Source organism: Mirounga leonina, unplaced genomic scaffold (genome assembly GCF_011800145.1).
Source record: "Mirounga leonina isolate KUSES-001 unplaced genomic scaffold, KU_Mleo_1.0 Mir_128, whole genome shotgun sequence".
In the NCBI taxonomy this organism is placed as follows: Eukaryota; Metazoa; Chordata; class Mammalia; order Carnivora; family Phocidae; genus Mirounga; species Mirounga leonina.
The window spans coordinates 40,112,535-40,130,792 of record NW_023270320.1 but is presented as its reverse complement, the minus strand read 5'-3'; the positions used below and the strand labels follow the sequence as shown (position 1 = coordinate 40,130,792).

General features: G+C 57.3%; 1 protein-coding gene across 1 annotated transcript in view; it reads left to right on the top strand.

Annotated features, from left to right (window-relative positions):
• CLN8 (CLN8 transmembrane ER and ERGIC protein) overlaps window positions 1–15,023 on the top strand; it is a 15,509-nt gene extending 486 nt beyond the window's left edge. The window contains exons 2-3 of the mRNA XM_035004328.1: window positions 6,813–7,462; window positions 14,496–15,023. Of these exons, the coding sequence (XP_034860219.1) occupies window positions 6,920–7,462; window positions 14,496–14,819 (867 nt within the window). The 5' untranslated portion in view covers window positions 6,813–6,919 and the 3' untranslated portion in view covers window positions 14,820–15,023. The remainder of the gene's footprint in view (window positions 1–6,812; window positions 7,463–14,495) is intronic.
• Window positions 15,024–18,258: the final 3,235 nt, after the last annotated feature.

The window sequence follows — 18,258 nt, the reverse complement described above, 5'->3', positions numbered from 1 at the left end:
AGGGGAGCACCCCCGCGTCTAGGGGGGGCCCTGTGCAGGGGAGCACCCCCGCGTCTAGCGGGGGCCCTGTGCAGGGGAGCACCCCCGCGTCTAGGGAGGCCCCGTGCAGGGGAGTACCTCTGCGTGCAGGGGAGCACCCCCGTGTCTAGGGGAGCCCTGTGCAGGGGGGCACCCCCGCGTCTAGGGGGGGCCTGTGCAGGTCAGCCCTGGGGGTCGGGAAGGAGCGGGGCCTCAGCCGTGAGCCTTCCTCCAGCACCTTCCAGGCCCTATTTGCTGTTCAGGTTTTCACTGAGCACCTCCTATCCCTAAAAAACTGGAGCTGAACATGAGGTGGGTTCTCTCTGGAGCCTCCAGGAAGTTCTCTGCAGAGCAGTTGAGACCGTGAGAAAGGGGGAAACCTAACGGGGTGTTGGATGTAGCAGAACATCCCTGGGAGGGGGAGGGTCTCAGTGCCAGGAGGAGAACCTCTGCACCGGAGTCCTGTATTGTGGAGAGGAAAGAAGCAGGTGCGAGGCAGTGTGTGTATACCTGATCCCTTTTTATGGGAAAAAATAAGAGTTTATATTGAGTGAAATGATTGAACCAGCAAATGATTGAACCCAAAGCAGTAGCGCTCCCTGGAGCTGCCTTAGGGGATTACAGAATTTTATTTTTGTGTTTTTATGCTTGTTCATATTTCCTAAATTTTGCTCCTTGAGTCTCTCTCTTTTTTTTTTTTTTTTTACTTTGGATGAAATATTTTTACGCACTGCCAACGCATAATTCTGAAAACCTTACAAACAATTCTCACGCAAGTGGGGAACCCTTGTTAGGTTACTTTGATCTCATGGATGGTCGATCCAGGGGGAAGACAAAGCCCGTCAAAACCAGTGAATGAAAGGAATGCTCAGATAGGCTTGTGGGGTCCAGCGGGGCGCTGGTGGGTACCTCCAGTGCGATGAAACCACGGCCTTCCATTATCTCTTTCCCCTGGGCTGAGAGGAAGATCACAGCCCTTTACCGTTGTCATAGTCCAGCCTGTCACTTCACTGACAGGGCCAGTCCCCGGGGAAACAGGAAGTGACACTTGTCTCCCGCAGTCAGATGATCCTCAGGGGCTTTATTAGCCAGTAATCCAGCAGGACCTGAAAAGCACGCAACCTTTCTTCATCTTTTTGACTTCATTTCCAAGTTTTGGATCAGTTATTGCAGTCAAATGCAAAAATACTGGTATTTTAGCAATTTAGCACCCCCATGAATTCATCAGTGGGTGTCAGATGGAGCTGCAAGGGTCCTGGTGGCCACAGAGTCCCATCCCTGGAGACGCGGCCGCTGGATCACTATGGCCCTGAAGCTCACACCCAGGAATTCTTTAAAAAATGCCTGGTCCAGTGCAATGCATCAGCTTAAACCACCAAATCTTATACAAGAAAGAAAGATGAGGTTTGTAGATTGATTTTTCCCAAAGACAAGGCTCGCAGCGAGTCAGGGATGGGGCTCCGGGCCCCTCCAGGAGCCAGCGCCTCCGGGCCACAGCTCTTCTACCGCGGGGGTGCAGGGCTGTAGGGCCTGGGCTCCGGAGCCTTCCACGTGGAGGAAGAGCTGTGTATGCGCTGCTGGGCCTCCCGCTGTACCGACGAGGGAGCAGTGACCCCTAGCTGTGACTGCCCCTGCACTGCAGGCCCATATGAAGGTGACCCTGATGTCCCCTGTGCCATCGAAGCTGGGGGGGATGTGGTCGCGCTGACGGGCCAATGGAAGACAAAAGGAGAAATGGAACTCCGCCCCACCCCGTCTGCGCCGCCTTTCCAGAATAGGGCCTGGTGGATTTTGTGGGTGCGTGGATTCAGGTAGCACTGTGACGCTGTGGAAGGGACAGCGGGACCTCCGCAGGGCTCCAGGGGAGGCTGACTTGCTGCCCCGACGGGGTCCCTGCAGTTCCCTGCGACCCGAGGCCTGGCCTTCCTCGCTTGGTGGTTCACCTCGCTGGAGCGCCCCCAGCTGGGAGGTACTGTTGGTCCCAGGGGCCCCGAGACACCCACAGTGCCGGATGAGGCCAGACCAGCATGGGCTCGCTCAGGCACCGCATCGGCCGCTGTGTAGGAGCACGTGAGATCCGGCTTGGAGCAGGGATGGGGATCAGAACGGGGAGAGAACGGGGGCGGTGGGTGAGTTGTCGGTTTCTCTCGTTGGCACAGTCTGTCTCAGCTCTGGCCTTGCTGTCCGTTTCTGTGTCTGACCTCACCTGTCTGCAGTTCTGTGTTTAGATCCGAAACCGTCTTCAAAAAGGCGGTCCAGGAGGCTCCCAGACCTGGCAGCCGGCCCCGGGCTGTGCCGTGGTGTACTTTAAAGGCCCGGGGCTTTTCCTGGATTTCTGAGCCCTGGCAACCAGTCCCTGTCACCCAGGGAAAGTGCTTGTGCTGCCCGTGGCCACCTTCCATGGGCCTCCCCGCCGAGCCCTGTTCCTCCATCCTTGCCTCAGTGTCTCAGTGGTAGGGACTCAGGCATGTGGTTCAGAACATGTGGACCCAGGAACAGGTCTGTGCTCCCGCCTCTTCCCAAGTGCTCAGGAGCCTGCCCTGTATCCACCCGGGACGGACGGTGCACATGCCTTCCCCTCCCGGAGCGTTGGGCCCCTGCCTGTCCCCATGCTGCTTGCTGGGGAGCAGGGACGGCAGGAGGGGCAGCAGGAAAGAGGGACTCACGGGGGCCTGCTTTCCGGGTTTCTCTCCAGCAGGATAATCTGATTTTTTAAATTGTATCTGCTCATGTGTCAAATCCACTAAGGCATGTAGGTTATGCTAGCCTGGTTTGGAAGAAGGAAGACACTAAACCATTCTACCTCCGAGTCCACGGTTTTTACAACCAGATGGGGACTGGAGATCATCCAGTCCAGGGGCTCTGTACCTGCCCTAGGGCACCTGGCCACACAGAAAATGCCCACGCCTGGCCATCACTCCAGGGCAGTAAAGGCCGAGTCTGGAGGTGGCCCTGTCCCGGGCATGTTCCATAGGTAGGGAAGAAACCGACCAAACAGAAAACCTCTGCTGGTGATCTGCGTGCACCAGGGGCGGGAGCTCTAAAGTCTCTGACAGGTGCCAATCCAGTCGGAAACAAGGGGGCCGAGCCTGGGCTCGGTACGGAAATTGGAGACACTGTAAAGCCTAAATGACCTAGTGGCCTGTGCGGAGCACATAATGGGTGCCTCGTATTGGTTAGCACTACCCTACTGTCCTGCATTTCTGTGCATTTTTTTATTCTCATCAGAAACTGGGGCCCACGACTGTTACGAAACGTGTTTTCTTAGCTCCGAAGTAGTGGAACCAAGATCAGAACGCACTGTTCTTGTTCCTTTGGGCCTGGCACCCTGGAGTCCCTGACTCCTGACCTGGACCTCCCTAAACAACACCTGTACTGGCCATTTCCAGTGGGGCGAGCCTGAGCCCTGGAGTCACGGGACCCTCCCATTTCAAGGCCAAGGCACCACAGAAGTTAGGTGACTTGGCTAAGAGCATATTGATGCAATCGTGGCAAAATGGGAACTGTAGCCCAGATCTCATGACTGCCATGTGGAAGAGTACAAGCAGAAATCTTGGGAGGAGTCCGTATTTTCGCAGTTTGCAGTTTTGTGTAGGGTAACCTTTTCCTGGTCACTGAAGTGCTTGATGAGAGGCTTCATTCCCGAACCCTGGAGATCTTTACCGGAAGTTGCTCTGTAAATCTCTTGGCCCCCATCCTCATGGGTTTAGAAGGTGACTTGCTGCAGAACCGATTGTTCTGCGTGCTTTTATGAAGTAGGTGCAGCCACAAGAGGGCACGGAGCAGAGGCTCAGGAAGACCAAGGCCATTATACTCATGGGTCCTAGAGACGGAAGGCACTCCAGGCCACCCCATGCTGCGCCCCCCGGGGAAGCACTAGGTCAGGAGGCAGGGGAAGCCTTAGGCCACGGCCTTTGTTGGGGTTTCCATGGGAAAAGCAGGCAGGACAGGGTGAATGATTCAGGACTGGTGACTTTGGACAATTTTGCTGGGCTTTGGGCAATAGGGGTGGCAAGAGGCAGAGGAATGTTGCTCCTGGGTGCGGGGACAGACGGGGGAGGCAAGGCTCTGATCGGTTAGTTCTCTGCTTTGCTATCTCGTGAGAGCGGGCTGGCCCTAGGCGGGCAGTCTCCCCAGCCAGGGAGGTTTTTAAGTTGTCAGAGCACAGAGGGGGAGAAACACACACACATCTGTGCACAGATACCCAGAGCCAAGCGCTCTTTCCAGCCTGTCCTCTGGTGTTAAACTGGGTCTGTGTGCACATGAACTCGCAAGTGTTCTGGGATGTGTGAGGAAGAGAGAACATGCCTGTGAACCCATGGGAGCAGCCGGCTGGACACCTGCAGTCCCGTCCGGTACAGAGCACTCCTGGGCACATGCACTGGGGCAGACCCAGAGCCCTGGGTAGAAAGGGAGCGAATGGGTGTGGTCTCGTCTCTTCTCCTCCCGGAGCCAGATTCCTACTGACAGAGAGCCAGCCTACTTTAGAGGTCGTGTTCACTGAGGAATAGGAAAACAAACACTTCTGTGATACTGGCCTTTGATTATAGGACCGTTATCAAATCCAAGAGTTCAGTGGTTGGAAATGGTTCCTTTATAGCTTGGGTTAAATGAGCTAGTACGTTCTGTGTCCTGACTGGTCATGGCAACCGTCTGGGCAGAAGAGCCATTTTGCTGCTTTTCACTGAATATTCACAGATTCACAGCTGGTTTAATGCTTGTGGCTGGACGCTCTGCTCGATGTGGTGTCTCCCCAAGGATGGAGAGTCTTAGGTCTGCTGTGGGCAGCCCGATTCCCCTGCAGGCCTGCTCTTCCTTCACCAGATGTGAGGCAGAGTCCTCTGCTCCCCAAGGAAGTGCCGTGTGCGACGAGCCCCTGCAAAGCTGTGGGGTGTGGGGGGCAGGCGGGACCCGGGGGAACCTGCAGGCCAGGCCTCCAAGGCCCCTTGGTGAGCCCCTGATCCTGGGGGTCCCCTCCCTGAAAGTCTGGCATAGGGAGCTTCAGACATCCTTGTCTGTTTGGAAGACTCAAGACTGCTGTTTGCAGTTTTACAAACAAAACACGTCCAAACTTACATAAATTTGACCGTGTGAGCGTAATTTGAAATCTCTGCATATGTTCAACAAGTGCTTCTTGAGTGGGTCCTCTGTGCCAGGTGCTGTATCCGTCAGTGGGGGCAAGGTGATGGACAGGTGGGCATGACCCTGGCCTCAGAGAGCTGCTGGTCTGGGGGAGGTTAGGGGTCCCAGCAGTAGTCAGAGTGCGTGTCTAGATACAATGGTGGAGGGGACAGAGGGTGGGCAGTCCGTGGCACTTCCTCTGGTCTGAGATGGCTTCTGGAGAAACGGCACCGATGAATCTGAAGGTAAGAGGGGCTGACAGGCGGGGCAGGTGCATGGACTCAGGTACAGGACCCAGCGGGAGCCGAAGCCCAGAGGTAATAAGGCAGGTGGGTTTAAAGGAACTGGAAGGCTGAGTAGGGCTGGAGCATGGAGCAGGGTGCAGGGCGGGGTGGGGTCTGGTCCTGAGAGCACAGGGCTCAGACTTGAACGGGGCAGGAGCGCAGACCTGTACGGCGTTCTTCCGGGGGTGACTACAGTCCACTCTGTCTTGCTAACTAGAAGAACCCAGACGACAACCATCTTCTAACGCCGAGTCAGGAAACTTCTTAAATGTACTGGAAATCAGGTTTGAAGTCCATTTTCCCGCGATCTCCCAAGTTTTGTCGAACCTACGTAGGAATAGGAAGTGGGTTGGTTGTGAAAAGAAGAAATAGTTTATATTTCTGGGCAATGAAAGGATGAACTTTTGTTTTTACACTGTTAACAGAGGAAAGTCATTGGCTTATTTCAGTTGAACTTGTTTCTTGAATAGGTAAGTGTGTTCGTGATGTTTTCTCTGCCCACAGGCAGCCCCTGGTTGTAGGAGAGCATGAGTTTTGGGAACAGGGCAGCCATGAGCTCTACCCACGGCCCTCGGGGACGTGCTCCGTTGATGTTTTTCTGTCTGTGGCGCAGGGGATCGTTTTCATGGTTGGAAGCGGAGTTACTTGGAGACTCAAGAAGGCCCTGACGATGCTCTGGTCTGGCGGGGGGCCCGGGGGAGCTCCAGGGAGCAGTAATTCCCACTGTCCGCAGATGGGCATGCACGGCGGCCTCGCCCCTCCGATCCAGTCCCCGCACTTGCTTCCGACAGGGCACTGAGGGCAGACTCGACGCTGCCTGGCGGGTTAACAGACCGGAACCAGGACTTCGGTTTTCCTGTGGCTTTTTCAAGGGCGGATGGCTACAGGTGACGAGCATCCTCATGCTCTCACCACCGCGTCCGCTGCGCACCGCAGAGATTGCCATGTGTGACCCGGACTGCAGCTGGTCCGAAGCCAGCACGCGGGACGCGGGGGCTGGCGGGCCTGGGGCATGTGGACGTGGCCCTGCAGACCGCGCACGACCAGGCCAGTGTTCCTGTCTCTGGTTTCCGGGCGAGAGCCCATGGCTGTGTGATTGTCTGAACATGTGCTACCCCGTGGACTGTGCACACAGCGTGACTCCCGGGTGGCCCAGGGCAGAGTCCAGGACGGCCTGTCCACTCCACTCCGCTCTAGCTCCCAGCTCCTCTCCCGGCCTTGTCCTGGACCGCCAACGGGTTGGGCGTTTTCTTGTGGTGCGTGTGTCTTCAGATACGGTGAAGAGGTTTTTAGAAATCCTATTACCATAGTGCGTCTGTCCTGCTGGAGCGGGGCTGTGGGCTCGCTCCTGCCTGGTCCACGCGGAGTGACCCGTCTGTCCTTCTGCAGGTGGCAGACAGGTGCATGCAGACCCCAGAGGCACCCACACCGACTCTGCGTTCTTGGAGAGCTGGGGCGTGGGCCTGGGACGCCCGCGGCAGACTCAGTCGAGCAGGATGACTCCTGTGAGCGATGGAGGCACGGCAGAGAGCATCTTCGACCTGGACTACACGTCCTGGAAGATCCGCTCCACGCTGGCGGTCGCCGGCTTCGTCTTCTACCTGGGCGTCTTCGTGGTCTGCCACCAGCTGTCGTCCTCCCTCAACGCCACATACCGCTCTCTGGTGGCCAGGGAGAAGGTCTTCTGGGACCTGGCGGCCACGCGCGCCGTGTTTGGCATTCAGAGCACGGCTGCGGGCCTGTGGGCCCTGCTGGTGGACTCCGTGCTGCAAGCCGACAAGGTGCGTGGCCAGCAGAACTGGTGCTGGTTCCACATCGCCACGGCAACTGGATTCTTCTTCTTCGAAAATGTAGCGGTTCACCTGTCCAACGCGCTCTTCCGCACGTTTGACTTGTTCTTGGTGGCCCATCATCTCTTCGCCTTCCTTGGCTTTCTTGGCTCCTTGGTCAACCTGGAAGCGGGCCACTATCTGGCGATGACCACACTGCTCCTGGAGGCCAGCACCCCCTTCACCTGCATTTCCTGGATGCTCTTAAAGGTGAGTGTTTCCGGCGGGACACGGGGGGCATCTGCTGCTGCTGCCCTGGTCTGCACCGGTGGGGGAGCCCGCTCCTCGGGCACCGTGCTCTGTGGTCACCCCAGACTCAATCGCAGTGTGCGGAGTCCGTGAGCAGCTCCTCCTGGCTGAATTCCGTGTTCTAACTGCAAATCTCTTAGGCTTCTAGCTCCGTAGCAAAACAAGACTCTCTGGATCTTGGCACTTAGTCGATAGGATGTTGTAAGCCCCAGAAAACATGGTATTTTTCTTTCAGATGCTTTTTAAAAAAAAAATCCATAAACTATATATGTACACACGCATCTTTTTTAAAATTTTTATTTCATCTTATGTTATTTTAACGCTTATCATGAGATCCACCCGCTTCAGGAGTTCTTACGTGGACAGGACGTTCCTGCAGACCACAGGCACGGCGTGTCACGGCCAAGCCCTCGAGTTTGCCCCCCGTGCTTGCCGAAGCTTCCAGCCTCCTCTCCCTCCAGCTGCGGGCAGCCACCGCCCCACACCGTTCTGTGAATTCGGCTGCTTTAGATACATAAGTGGAGGCTCACTCCTCCGAGCGTCGTGTCCGCAAGGCTCACGCACGTGGCCCACCGCAGAATCTCCTCTCAGGCAGACGGGTTTTGCGTTGTGTGTGGGCGCCACGCTGTCTGTGTCCGTGGGTCCGTCGTGGGCACCTGGGTCGTGGGCGCATCTTAGCCGCTGCGAATAGTGCTGCAGTGAGCATGGAGGTGCTCCCAGCTCTTTGAGATCCTGATTTCGGTTATTTTGGAAGAGCGTTCACCAGTGGGATGACTGCATGACGTGGTAAAACCTCCGTGCTGTTCTGCACGGCGGCCACCCCCTCTCCGTTCCCACGACGCCGTGCCAGGGTCCCGGTGTCTCCACGTGCTCGCCCACACTGGTCTCCTGCATGTTGTTGATTCTCGCCGTCATGACCCGTGTGCAACGGTCTCATGTGGTTTTGGTTTGCTTCTCCCTCGTGATCAGCGAGCTTACACACTTTCATGCAGCTGTGGACCACGTACGTGTCTTCTCCCGAAAACGGTTCACCGCCTTGAGCCATGTTCGGATCAGAGTTTTGTTTCCACTCGCGCCTTGTAGCTCTTTACCTGCATTGGAGAGTAGTCTGCTGCTGGTCACCGGTCTGCAGGCGCCCGCCCCCCACTGTGGGGCGTGTGTTTGTGCCTCTGCCGTGAAGGTTCTTAGCTTCACGCGGTCGCAGTTTATTTTCATCTCCGTCGCCTGCGCTCTTGGGGTCATAGCTGGGCAATCGTTGCCAAGACTGGAGTCGTGAAGCTTTTTCCCATGTTTTCTTCCAGGACTGTTAGCTTTGGGGCCTTCAACCCATTCTGACTTTTGTGTCTGATGTAGGAATGCAGCCCAGTCTTCCCAGCACCACCTGTCGGAGGGACGGCCTTTCCCCGTTGCAGGTTCTTGGCCCTTCTGTGGTCGACGAGTTAGTGTCCGCGGTGGGCTTCCTTCTGGCCTCTGGGCTCCGTGCCCGCCTTCCCACCAGTGCCGTGCCGTTTTGCGTATTATAGTCTGTGTTATAGTCTGTGTTATAGTCTGAAATCAGGAAGTGTGGTGCCTCCGCGTGTTCTTCTTTCTCAAGGCTCAGATGACTGTTTGTGGTCTTGTGTGGTTTTCCGTGGATTTTAGAATGGTTTCTTCTATTTCTGCAAAGAGTGCCATTGTGATTTTGGTAGGAATGGCGTTGAACTGGGGATCACATTGGCGAAGCTTTCTAGTCAAGTTTTCAGTTCCTTTACTAAGTGTTCTCAGCTCCTTGATTTCCTTTTGGGACTTTTTTTTTTCTTAAATATTTTCTGTCTCTGTTGAAATTCTCATTTGGTTCATGCATTGTTCTCGTGACTCCAGTGACTCGCATCTTCGTGACAGTTACGGGTCCTTTTCTGTCAGATACATCATTTAACTCCAGTCCCTTAGGGTCTGCTTTTGGAGATTGACCTTGGGAACACCTTTGCCCGACCCTGCCCTTGCCCAAGGCTGTTGCTGCCTGTGCATCAAACAAAGCAAGCACCTCTCCCAGGCTCCACACACTGTCCTCACGCGGGAGCCAACCCCACTGGTCAGCCTGGCCAGAGATTCTGGGGCTCTCTGCCGGCTCTGTCCCTCCCCGGGGGAAAGTCGGCCGCTGTGTAGTCTGCTCCCTCCGTGCGGAGCTGGAGTCGGGGGCAGAAGCTACGGGGTCTGCCAGCCCAGCCACCGCCTCTCTTCTCCCCGGGGCCCGGCAGCTGGACCCTGCAGGACCGACCAGACAGAGGCCAGTCCTCCGCCAGCCCCTCGGAAAGGGTGGGGTGCTGGACGCATGTAGCAACTCCTCCCTCTTCTGGGGTCTCCTCCTGACCCTGTGCTGCTGGAGGGTCCCTCCCTTCCGCGGCGAGGGCGGCTCACATTCCCCCGCATGCAGGGGCCTCCCCAGGGTTTCTGATTTCTCACAAAGGAGCTTTGTGTGTGCATTGTGCTGAATCCGGGTGTTTGCGGGGAGGGTGGGTCCGGCTTCCTGTCCACTGTCTTCTGATGTCTGTCATAGCTTGCGTGTCGTCTTACGCTTGTGTTTCTGAATAAGGTGGTTTTTCTACCGATCAGAGGTGTCGGGACCTACCATCACTATTTGTGCAGTATTTGTTGCCTTTTTGTTTGTAAAACAGTATTTTTAGAAGCTGTATGTTTTCTGGATACCATCTTGATAGCAAAATGTTCAGGTGAGACTGTTGAGAATTCTGTCTTTAGCGCAGATTTCTTGCCGTCTTCTGTGGCTCACTGTTCACAGGATGTTTTATGTGAAACATGAAATACTGCTTTTTGTTTCGTAAATGTCTGATGCAGTCACCGCAAATGGGTCAGGGCCCTGAGCACTTCTGTAACGCTGTGGTAGCTTCGGCAGAAAATCGAGAAGCAGGAAGCATCATCAGTGCCTTCAGGTCCCCTGGGGTAGACAGTGTGGGAACATCGGAGTGCGTTACCGGTGTTCGTGGGGCAGACCGTTCACACGTAGCAAACGCCGGCGTCTGGCCTTGCTGCGGTCCCCCGGGGCTGCCCCCGCCTCGTGCCGCAGGAGGACGTGTGAGCACGGGGACAGGTGCCGCGGCGAGCAGGCGGGCCGGGCAGCTCGGGGAGGGCCGGGGCTGGCCCGTGAACGCCGGCCCTCCGGCTGGGGAGCTGTAGCCGCTGCTCAGTGCCAGGAGCTTCGTGAATGCAGGGTTTGCGGACGGTTGAGGTCCTCAGGCAGCAGTGATTTGGGGGAAGGTTGGAAATGGTTAATGGAGGGAGGAGTGAAGCCGGCCGACCTCCAAATGATGGAGGCTGCTGGTCCAGCGGTGGGTCGTTTTGATAAGATGCCGTGACTCGGGCGCTGCCGGTGTGTCCTGCTCACGCCCTGCGGCTTTTCAGTTCTCTGCTTATGGATGTCCCCTCCACGAGAGGGGCTTCCTGAGTTTGGAGAGCAGGGGCTGAGACTTCCCTGCATTCTGTGGCCGTGAGCACAGCACCAGTGTTGTGGTCAGCCGTGGACGGAGGCTGTGCCGGACACGCGGGCTGCCGTCCGGCCATCCTGTCCCGTCTGCCCCCCGCACAGGGCAGCCCGCTCACGTGGATGGGCTGGACCGCTGTGGCCAACAGGGACCTGCACCAAACCTACAAGACAGACGTGCCTGGGATGTGAGGCCCACGTTTGAGAAAACAGATGATTAGTTTTCTGGAATTTTTGTTATTTTTTTGTTGGAACTTCATAAAAAAAAAAAAAAAAGGAAAGAAAATCTTCTTGTCTCCTTCCAGTCCATAGTGGTGATCAGTGTTGAACAGCTTCACGTGTATTTCTCCAGACTTGTGTCTCCACCGCCTGGGCCCGGCGTGGCCACCAGCCTCTGGTCCTCAGCATCCTCGGGAGGAAGGCAGACTCCAGCGGTGGGTGGGCTCGGGAGAGAGACTTGGTTTTGGATTTTTCTGCTGCCTCTGCAGTTCGCTGGGTGCTGTTTGTGCAGGATGGAGAAAGGGATCTCCGTGTGTTCACTTCTTAGCACCCTGACTCTGCCAAGCCAGCAGACCCCATCAGCAGAACTGCACCCCAAATCAAGGTAGCTCAGGTCAGTGTTCCGTGTTGTCGTTCACATACTACTAAACGTAAGTCAGTGCTGCCTACAGTATTGAAATCCTTTTAAGCTTTCAGTAAAGCTGCCAAAGTCATGCGTAGTTGGGCATCCGGATTTAAGAATCTGCCAGAGCACCAGGTCTGAGTTGTTGAGATAGCACGGGATGTACCTGAAGACGGCAAACATCACCGTGATTTGAGACAGGCTCTGCCTCCAGTAGTAGCTTATTATTAGCATTTCCTTCTTGACTGATTCTGAAACGTTAGCATTAACAAACGAATTGCACAGGACTTGAACCTCGGGATAAAATTCACCCACAACGACTGGCCCGGGTGTGCATGAGGCCTGTCGGTTTCCGTGCACATGCCCCACGCTGTGCTGCAGAAAGCGGCTCTGTACGTGCTGTCACCGACGCTGTCCCTGTCCCTGCTCAGAGCACGTGGTGGCGCTGGACACCAGGTGACCCGGGTTATGCCGAAGAATGCTCAGTTCTCAGGCTTCGAGCTTTCTGAACATAATTACTCTGTGAGTAAAAGTTCATATCTGTGATATGAACATTAATAATTTAAGAAGACCACTTTTAGCAGTGAGGGGAATAACGGGGAAGAGCCCTTTGTTCTGTGAATTTTGGAGGGAATGGCAAAGTGGGACGGAGTCCGTGCTGCTAAGTGCGAAGGAGGGGTGGGGGGCGGTGGCGTTGAGGTGTGCTCCGCTCTGCTCCCGTGTCCCCACAGTTCGTACTCTCGAAGCCTGAGCTCTTCCACAGGAGCGATCTGACTTTGGAAACGTCAAACCTCCCGTGTTTCTGTGCTTGAGAAAGGTGTACCTGTGGCCTACTCCTACGACCCCACAGAAGATGCATGCGCTCATTGGTGGTAATCGGGCGCCCTGCCAGTTGCAGGCGGGGACTGGGGAGGAAACGCGGACGACGGGCCGAGCTCTAGAGGTGGAGGCCGCGCGGGGCAGATGTGTGCTTTGTTCCCTTGGGAAACAGTGTGGCCAAGTCCAGAGAAGCTCGCACAAGGGAGCAGAGTCCATGCAGCTGGGATCGTGTGTCCCCACCCCCCATGTGCGTCCAGGCTGCACCCAGTACTGCAGTGGGTGTTGGAGGAGGGTACATGAACAGCGCACCTGTGGCAACCTGAGTGCTGTCCATCGCCGCCTCTGGGCCTGGTGATGGGACCACTTGGCAGAGGCCACACGGTTTCTCACCAGACTGGGGCACGCCCGAGTGCTGAGGCACCTGGTTCCTGCTGATGGGGGGCTGACGGCGGTCGTGGCTTCTCCTTCGGACAGGAGCCTCCGAGAACTATAGCCTCGCCCTCTGATTTTACAGAAAAGTTAGCAGACGTATTTGGTTTTATCCTTCTGTCACGTGGCTGTCAGGACCGGTGAACACAGATCTGGTCTCAGCTTCTGTGTCTTAGGCGCCTTTAGTGTGGAGGTGTTACACTTGCTTCGGGTGTGTGCCTTGGCTCTCACTCCTGCGTGCTCATTGCTCCAGCAGCGTGGGGTCCACGGGAAGCATGTGGCTACGGTCCACCTTGAGCGGCACCAAACCCAGGGTGGGAGCAAACGAAGTCCTTGGTGAGTCTGTGAAAAGCTGCCCACGGGGTCTGGAGGTGGCATGCTGCATGAGCAGGGCAGCGTCCATCCCTACAGACTCCGCCAGGGGGGCTGCCCGCGGGAGGCCCGAGAACCCACGTGCCCGGAGAGGGAGCCGTGAGAGCCTCCAGGGGCCCTTCTGTGGGCCTTCCGTCTCCTCGCTTCACGTCCATGCTTGTGTTCAAACTCTGCCCGCATAAATAGGGTGCTTCTGTGGGGTGTTATTTCACTAACTGAATTATCAGTAGAAAAAAGCAGGCATGGGTACGTCTGCTCTAAAAGTCGTAGACCCTGCAGAGTTGTTGTGAAGTTATTTTTGGCTAAGTTCAGTTTTTCAGACAACAGGGAAGTTCCTTGTTTTTCTCAGTTTATTTTTCCTGAGTCATCAATTCCGTGGATTCTCGTTCTCCTGTGTCAGAGCTGTGTGGGCACATTTTTATGCCATGAGAGATTAAGATTCCTTCCTTGTTGTTTAAAAACATTCAGGAGTTGGTTTGCTGCGTCCCCATCGGGACTGGGTGGACGTAGCTCAAGTAGAACCGTTCCCTTTCCCGAGGCCGCGTTGTGCTGCCCGCTCAGAGTTCCCTTCTGCAAGCGCAAGACCCCGCTGCCACCCTGGGGGCCACCTCGGCATGGAGCTCCTGAGGAGGGTTTTGTGGCTTCGGTTCAGCAGAGACAAGGTTGGAGAGGCTGGCATGTGGGAGGTCTGAGGGGTGCTGGGATGTGGTGCTGGCCCTCCCCGTGCTGGATGTCCTGGGGCCAGATGTCCTGGTGCTGGTGAGGTCCCACCTTGGCGTCCACAATCTGATGGACCATCTTCAAGTTCTGTGTTCAGTTTTGGCTATGACTCTTGGAAACTAGCTTAGTGTGAATTTAGAGTTGTTTTAAGGAAAGTCCGTCTCTGCCTGTGTCCATGGGCTCCTGGGATAAAAGTACCGAAACTCCAAGCAGGAAATGTGTGTCATCCTCAGCGTCTCTCCTCTTGGAGATTCTTGTCCCAGGGCTCCCATACGGGAGCTCGATCTGTCGGTCGGTATGTGTGAGCTCAAGGTTAAACGTGAACTTTGGGGTGAGATTGAAGAGAAGGCTGGATTTTGCTCGTGGGAGAAACTGCCAGAAGGAGGAGAAGGGATGGGTGAGGAAGGGGCCCCGCTGTCCGCGCGGTGCTCAGTCGGCGGGCGGCTCCTTCCCGCAAGAAGCCCCAGGCAGGGGAGAGCGTGCGTCTGCAGGGATGTGTTGGGCTGGTGGACCCTTTGCGTGCAGAGTGCACTGACCGGCTTCTGTTCTGTCCACAGGCCGGCTGGTCCGACTCGCTGTTCTGGAAGCTGAACCAGTGGCTGATGGTTCACATGTTCCACTGCCGAATGGTGCTGACCTATCACATGTGGTGGGTGTGCTTCCGGCACTGGGACGAGCTGCTCAGCAGCCTCCACCTGCTGCACCTGGCGCTCTTCCTCGTCGGACTGAGCCTCCTCACGCTCATCCTCAATCCCTACTGGACCCACAAGAAGACTCAGCAGCTGCTCCACCCGGAGGATTGGAACTTTGCGCAGCTGGCGCCCAGAAGCAGCCGGCCCACCGGGGCCAACGGCCAGGTGCCGCCCAAGAAGGGGCAGTAGCCGCTGGGGGCCCGGACTGCAGCGCGCGGCCCCTGGCCCCGGGCCCCGCCGGCGTTCTCCGCACGGGCTCAGGTAGACACGGGCTCCGAGTCCAGCGCTGTCTCCAAGTCGGGCCAGCTGTGTCGTTCATGTTAATTTCCACGTAGCCACAAAGTGTTTTTAAAGCTTCGGTTTGCCTCCGGGGCTGGATTTTTGCCGTCATAACTCCATTGTCTGCTGTGGTTTGTTCCTGCGCGCCTACCTATGCGGGGCCCTGATCGGCACCAAGGAGGGCATCGGTGGTGGAGGCCAGGCCACCTGTCCGGGAGGGCCTGACGTGGCGCTGTGGCCGCCCGCGTGGTCTCTCTGGTCACACGGTCCGCGTGCCGTGTGTCCTGTCCGGTCGTGGTGTCCCGCTTAGTTGGAGAGAACTGCCCCGAGCTGAGTGCCCCATTCGTGCCCCTTGTTAGAGCGTCCTGCGTGAAGTGTGCAGCCCACTGTGCACACGTGCGTCCAGGGCGCGTGGGGACCACGGGCAGGAGCCGCTGCCTGGGACCGGACCCCGCCTGACGGGAACGTGCACGACAGCAGGGCCCGTGAGGCTTGTGGGTCACGGGATCCGTGAGAAAACAAGCAGTATGTATTCATGCTCTGTGGCTCACTCGGCAAAACACGGGAGACGTTTGGTAATCGGATTTGTCTGGGCCGTAGAACCGTTCTGAATAGACCGAGTTGCCGTTGGGCTTCCCATCCGGACCCTTGCTCCGTGGCTGGTGCGTCTGTGGGTGTCAAGGCCGAGCAGTGGTCGCTTTCCCCCGGGCGTCGAGGGGCTGGACGGCAGGGCCCGCGGTCGTGGCTCACTCCACGGCAGCCCTTGCTGGGCGCCTGGCGGTGCCTCCCGAGGCGGTCGCCTTCGCCACGCCGCGCCCGGTGGAGGTCCCAGCAGCCTGGCTCGTGTGCCGGGAGACACGGGCAGCCCCGCTTCTGAAAGCTCCCTGCGGCCTGTCCACCTTTACCAGAGATCTGCGTCCCCACAGCAGCGCCTCCCTGCCGGAAGGGAGGCCCTGTGGGTTTCCGTCAGGCGGCGAAAACAGGCACAGAGTGGGTCTGCGAAGTGTTGCAGCGCAAACTTTAGGAAAGCGGGGGTCGTTTCAGCTCACAACGTGGGCTGTGGGGGAGACCCACGCGCACATTTTATTCTGGCCATGACCGTGCAGTTAAAATTAAAAGTTTGTTTTTTATTGAAAGCCCCTTTGACGTGTTTGCAGAAAACATGTGTTTATGGGTCGTGGAGGCGCCCGGCCTGCGCTCGTCCTGGGACACGGAGCTCAGTGCTGTGTCCTCAGCGCTGCTGCTTCGACCTGCGGGTCGTGCTTAGGTCAAGATGTGCAATACCTGCCATGTCCTCGTAAGAAGTGACTTCGATCTGTGTTCTGATGGGACGAAGTGTAATAAAGTAACTTATGTTTATGGACCCAAAAGGATGTCAGTTCCTGTCTCTCAATACTGTTTGTTTCAGTGCAAGTCTTGCATTATCTTGGAGGTAGAGACTGAGGATCGGTCTCCGTTCAAAAGTTGGGTTAAGGTATGAAGTAGTTAGCTTAATTTTTTTAAAAAGATTTTATTTATTTATTTTGACAGAGACACAGCGAGAGCAGGAACACAAGCAGGGGGAGTGGGAGAGGGAGAAGCAGGCTCCCCACTGAGCAGGGGGCCCGACGTGGGGCTCGATCCCAGGACCCTGGGATCATGACCCGAGCCGAAGGCAGACGCTTCACCGACTGAGCCCCCCAGCCGCCTCAGCTGAATTTTTGTCTGACCTACACGAGGACTTGGACCTTCCCCAGGTTCACCCTTGACACGGTGCATCTTCACAGAGATGCGGTTCTCGTGCAGGGAGAGAGCCACCAGACAACACATGAGCTTACCCCCACCCCCCGCACACACACCCGTTAGCGTTCCCTCTGACCAGGGACTTCCCGTGAGGAACACAAAAGCAAGCCTGTTTGTGTAGAAAGAGGCTTTTGGAACCCTTTTGATCCAGGACCCACAGATTGTGCGGCGCTTCCCGGGCTCTGCGCCAGGCCCAGGCCACCCCGCACCAGCCGTGTGCGTGGATGAGGCTGCCGAGGGAGAGGCCCCTGCAGAGCCCGGGGCGGCCGGTGTGACTCACGCATCGTCCGCGGAGAGGGAGGGCAGGTGCCGAGCTGGGAGAGCGCACACAGCAGACAGAAATTCTGGAATCTCAAGAAATGGGAGGATCTGGCAGCATGAGCCTGGACTCTCCTGTTACAGGTGCCTGAGGCGGGGGCCAGCCGTGCCCTTAGCGAGGACGCGGGCTCTCCAGCGTGGCCTCGACGTGGGGGTTACAAATCATTATTGCGTGGCCCTGCAGACTTTCTCTTGGTAGCCATGCTGTGGTTTTCAAAAGGGGGAAACCAGGCCAAGGGGGTAGAGCACGTTGTCTGTTTCCGCCCCTGCGCATCTGCGTTCCTGAGCGCCCTGCAGGCAGGGAGGCCGTGCCCCCGCCGTCTCTCCGCGCAGACCCCAGGGTCCCCTCAGAGCGCCCCGCACGCCGCCCACGGCTGCCGCTCTGTGCCGCGGGGCGCTGCTGGGCGCTGGGCCACGTAACCCACAGTGCCTCACGGTTGGCGCAGACGACTGAAGGCAGCTCGGGATCCTGACCTGCTGGTGGGAGACGTGGCTGGGACACAGCCACGTGCACACGTGGGCCTACTCCTGGTGTCAGCTGAGGTTCAGCTCGATGTGGGAGGCTCCCTGGCTGGTCCTTGCCAGCCGGTTTAGCAACAGCCTGGGTTCACCGGCGGCCTCATCGGTGAGAGCGGGGTCTGTGTCCGTCCGTCCGCATCCCGCAGGGCCGGGCGTGGGACAGCTACTCAGCAGCAGTGAGCCAGGGAGTGAGCCGACCCAGGGCCCTGAGGCGGCCGTCCAGAGGGTCCTGTCGGCGAGCAGGTGCTCGCGAACGCAGGCTGACGGAGCGTTCCAGACGAGGCAGGGTGGAGAGGTGGCGAGCAGCACCAGCCTTGCTCAAGGGCTCCCGGCAAGGGCATTCCTGGTGGGGAACTGAAAGCTGGCTGAGCTGCAGGAGGGTCTCGTGCCTCCGGGGGCCCGTGGAGACGGGGTCCGCCAGACTTCTCTGCCCCGCGGGTGTTGGCATCCACGTGTCCGTCCGATGGCATGGTGGTTCACTGGAGTATTGTTACCTGTGGCTCAGTGTTCTACGAGGCGGGCAGCCTTCCCTTTATTCCATCCTGTGCACACTGTACGGATAGAAGCAAAGCGGAGAAGCCTGCCTCGTTCTGCCTTCTCGCAGTCGGACGTGGAGAGGTCACCTGACTTGCCGGCCACCCATCAGGTGTCCCGTGTAGCAGTGGGTCCCTTCCCAGCAGTAGCCTCCTGCTCAGGCTGGCACGGACTCGGCACCAGTTAGAAGTCCCAA